Here is a 4,431-nt window from a genome sequence, read left to right as displayed (position 1 = left end):
CTCAGCCCTCTTTGGTTTGCAGACTTCTGGACATCAGCAACCCACCTTGGGCAGCCCGGGGGACCCACCTCTCAGCTCCCCACCTTCCCTCAACCATGCGGTACTCTGGGACCAGCCACAAAAGCAAAGGAGGCTCTAGACCGCACAGGAGCATCCCCAGAGCCACAGCCAGCTCTTGTCTCACTGTGGGCAGCAAGAGCTGTGCGGGCAGGCAGTGTGCTTCACTGTTCTCCACTCTCTTCTTCCAGCAGCAGTCCTTGAGAAGGGGTCATTTATTTGGCTGAGTGGGCAGGGCTGTGTCAGGAGCAGGGTTCCTTACAGCCAGAGAGGGAAGGGGAGGACAGCCCTTGGCAGGGAAAGGGATGGCTCCTCCCAACCCAGACGCAAGAGCAGTTGAGAGCATGAAGGAGGAGAGTGGTGAGGGCTGCTCAGGTCAGCAATTAGGATGATAGTGCCCAGTCCCAGTGGTCAATATGGGAGGACTTGGCTCTGCAGAACCAATGCTTGCCCCAGGATGAGGCAGCAAAGCCGGATCCAGGGAAGCCAGGTCACCTCCGCAGTGAGCAGCCCCTCCTCAGCTCTTGGCCTGGGGACCTCTCGGGCTGTCACTTAGACCCAAAGCTTGATCCATGTCTAGGACCTGAGAAGCTAACAGGCACTGAAGTGTCCAGACAGCCAGGAAGCTGGTACTCTGACAAAATGCCAGGCAAGGCACGTCTCCAGACACCAGCACTGCCCCAAGCCTTCTCCCAGGCAGGATGCCAGGCAGGAAGCCAGCAGCCCTGACACCACAGGCAGCAGCTGGTTTTGGAACTCCCAAGCTGGCCAGGAGGAGAAGCTGTTCTCCCCAGCTGCTGTTCAATGCACTGTGCATGCCTCCAGCTCACTCCCAGGGGCTCAGCTTGTGGTAAAGCCACCAGGCATGGGATGCCAGCAGCTGCTGCCACTGCAGGCAGGCAGAGGATCGCAGACACACGGAGCAGAGCTGCTCTGGACCCAGCCCAAACGGAGCAGCCAGCAGGCTGCAACACACCAGGCATGTATGCACCATTGGTGGTGCCAGGGAGATGGAGACCGTCACACTGCTCACCTGGCATCCTTCACAGCACTCATGTAAACCCCGCTCCAAACTGTGTGAAAGGCAGGTTTGCCACTGGGACAGAGTACTGCAAGAAGGGAGCTTGGTGCTGGGCCTTGCTTCTCCATAAGCCATCTACCTGTGGGTCACCCTGTTCCAGGGAGGGCTGGGAATGCTCCTCCACAGAGGGAGCTTGGCAGAAATGAAGAAGCAAAACCCTCCTAAAGGACTGGAGCGGGGAGGGAACAGCATCTCTCTGAACTCCGTCAGGCAGAGAGACACCTGTGCAGGACACCAGCACTGAGATAAACATGGGCAAAAACCAACAGCAGACAGGTGATACACCAGAGCTGGGGACGCTTTGTCAGACTAAGAGATGACAGCAACAGAGAGCTCTTGCCATAAATAAAATCAGGAAAGACGATGCACAAACCAACCCTGCATCCCCCAGAGCAGGATCCTAGGAAAAGCCCAAGTCCCCCAACAGAGAGCTCTTGCCATAAATAAAATCAGGAAAGACGATGCACAAACCAACCCTGCATCCCCCAGGAGACCCTAGGAAAAGCTCAAGTCCCCAGAGCAGGACACGCACACACAACTCCTGCAATCCTGCTCCCTCCCCGTCATCCCCCCAACATGGCACACAAGCAAAGCAAATCTGCTTCCAGGCAAGGAAGCAAATTTTAATGCTACCTCTGTCAATAATGCAACCAGATCCATAGTTCAAAAGGAGCTTGCTAATTAAAAGCTGGTGAGCTTTAAATAATTCATCTCCTTAACTTGGATTGATTGGAGAGTTTAATGGTTAGTCTTGAAACAATATTAAGCAGCCTCTTCAAGGCCTGGGTAGCCGGTGACTTTTCCAAGGAAATCTTACCTCCTTGCAAACTTTAATGCTCACAAGTCATCGTGGATGAAGGGCTGGGAGGGAATACCTGACTACTGGTCTCCATGAGATGATCCAATGCCCCGCACAGAAACAAGACAAGCAAGAGCAATGCAGCCCTGAGTTACAGTCCTGCCTACAGCCCAGTAAATCTGAGCTCCTGCCCGTACTGCAGCCTGCTGCTGCCCCAGCTCCGCACCCCCAGCGTACAGCAGCAGGCAGATATATGGCCTCAGTGTTCTGGTCCAGGTCTCCCTTCTTGTACCACTTTGATCCCTGGTGGGGAGGAGCTAGGGGAAACATGGAGCTCTGCCACTGTGCATGGTATTCTCAGTTGTTTACCTTGGAGCCGGCTGCAGGACCATGAAACTCATCACATATGTGAGCAAATGGGACTATGATTCAGTTCTCCAGCTGGGGACATGCATCTTCACTCTGCAGCATGTTTCCAGCCAGCTCCTAGGGCTGTATCGCCTGGCAGCACCTCTGTTCCAAGGACAGATGCAGCATCCAGAGCAGCTGGAGGACTGGCCCAACAAGGAGAGTCTCTCTCCCAGCCTGGGGATCCCTGCACTGTGCTCCAGGCACCATGCGAGTGTTGGTGCTGCCCACATGCACCCCGAGAACTGCCAGAGTGGCAGAGGAAAGGAGCAACTCCCTGGCCAGAGGGACAGGCAGGTGTATTTGCCACGCTGGGATGTGCCAGGGGCCAAGAGCTCATCCTCCCCTGACACATCTTTGTCCCTTCCACCAGCTCAAGACCTCACAGCCCTTTGGCTGGCTCTCAGCACCCCAGCCTGGACCAGCTCTCAGAGCCAAGGCACATCCTGCACACCCGGATCAGCAGCCGCGGGGATGGGAAGAGCGCGGGGCGGCAGCACTCACCTATCCCGCTGTGAGGCCTCCCTATGTGCTGTAGGTTCAGTCCTTTGTTCATGTCTAAGAGCCCGTTCTTTGGCCAACTCCCCATGGCAAAGCTGTACGCCTGGAAGAGAGAAGCAGAGGGTCAGACCGGTGCACAGCGCACACACGTTTTGTACTTGCCCAGGCCTGGCTGCTCCCGGGGCAGGCGTGGGTCTGCGCTCCTGGTATTTGGTGTGGACCCACCTGCACATCGCCCTCGTACCAGCTCTCCTGGAGCCGCCTGCACGAAGCACCCTCACGCTGGCCTGTCCCACCTGATGCTCCTCAAAGAAGAGGTGTCCAGGGCCTGTCCCTGTACAGGTGACAAGCCTCATGAAGTTTGATGGGAGCTGTGCTGGATCAGCATCACCCGAGGCCACCTTTGCCACACTGGGGTGAGCTGGGGACTGTGGACTTGTCCCACATGTCCCTGGGTTGCTCCAACATCGTCCCCCGACTCCTGCTTCACCAAGGATGGGGTTGGCAGCACAAGTCAGTGGGGTTTGGAAAGGGGGTGCCCATGCCCAGGCTGGCAGCCCCCTTCCCCTCCAGCAAGCACAGCCCTTCCAGACCCCTCTCCTTTCCATCCCCAGAGCACCAGTTACCTCGGGGCTCTCCATCACCAGGACAAACCCAAACAGGAGCCAGTGCTGCTCACCCCACCGCACAGAGCCCTGCTCCATCCCCACCGTGTCCCCTGGTAGGGCTCCCAGCAGAAGCGAGGCAGGCAGGAGCCCGAGCAGCACAAAAACCCATCGGACAACACAAACGTGAAAGCTGCCAGGCCCCTGTGTCACACGCACGGCTGTAATTACAGCCTGACAGCCACGTATCTTCTTCATCTTGAGGAATTAAGCTCAGCGCCGCATTGTCAGCAGTAAGAAGGGCCCGTGGGCTTAGCGTCGCTCATGCCGGTGCTATCTCTGCTGCTGTGAGGGCCATTGTCCCCAGATGAGATCAGGTCAATCTGGCAGCCCCTATCTCCCTCCTGCAGCGGGGATCATCGCTAACCACAGCCACGGTGCGGCAGGGCATCACCTGCACCCTCCATGGGCCGGGAACGCCGGGGGAGATGCTCTCTGCAGTGGGAATGGAGCCAAACTGGGCAAGCAGAGCTGAGCGGTCCCCCTACCAGCCCACCACCGACCTGAGTGGTCCCCCCACCAGCCCACCACGCACCTGCCTGCCACGGGGACCTGCTGCCGGTCCCTCTGCCCCCACTACCTGCTGCTCTCCCCAGCGCAGGTAGGGCCAGCCCCTACACAGCCCCCGCTGCCGGCAGCCCCCTGGGAGCCACGGGGCTTGGGGGAGTTAATTTATTACTGGCCTACGTAACCATTCATGCTGCTGTGTTACTCCTGCCTTAGCAAAACAGAGGGCTCCACAGATAATTAATAGACAGCATTGCTAATCCTGTTGGGAGATGATTAGCAATTAAAACTCCTAATTAAGTCTATGCATAATTCACTGAAATTACACTTTGTGTACACAACGGGGAGGTCTCCTTCGCCTTCAACAAACATGCTCTGGTATCTTCATCACTGTGGCTGGGGTGCAGGCTGGC

The 4,431-nt window shown here is 57.1% G+C and overlaps 1 protein-coding gene across 1 annotated transcript in view; it reads right to left on the bottom strand.

Moving 5' to 3' along the window:
- Positions 1-2,799: 2,799 nt before the first annotated feature.
- Positions 2,800-4,431, bottom strand: part of ERI3 (ERI1 exoribonuclease family member 3) — a gene marked incomplete at its 3' end in the record, with an annotated part of 86,245 nt that continues 84,613 nt past the window's right edge. The window contains exon 6 of the mRNA XM_010086709.1: positions 2,800-2,949. Within this exon, the coding sequence (XP_010085011.1) occupies positions 2,800-2,949 (150 nt within the window). The remainder of the gene's footprint in view (positions 2,950-4,431) is intronic.

Source organism: Pterocles gutturalis, unplaced genomic scaffold (genome assembly GCF_000699245.1).
Source record: "Pterocles gutturalis isolate BGI_N339 unplaced genomic scaffold, ASM69924v1 scaffold16961, whole genome shotgun sequence".
In the NCBI taxonomy this organism is placed as follows: domain Eukaryota; kingdom Metazoa; phylum Chordata; class Aves; order Pterocliformes; family Pteroclidae; genus Pterocles; species Pterocles gutturalis.
This window is presented reverse-complemented; position numbering and strand designations above follow the sequence as displayed.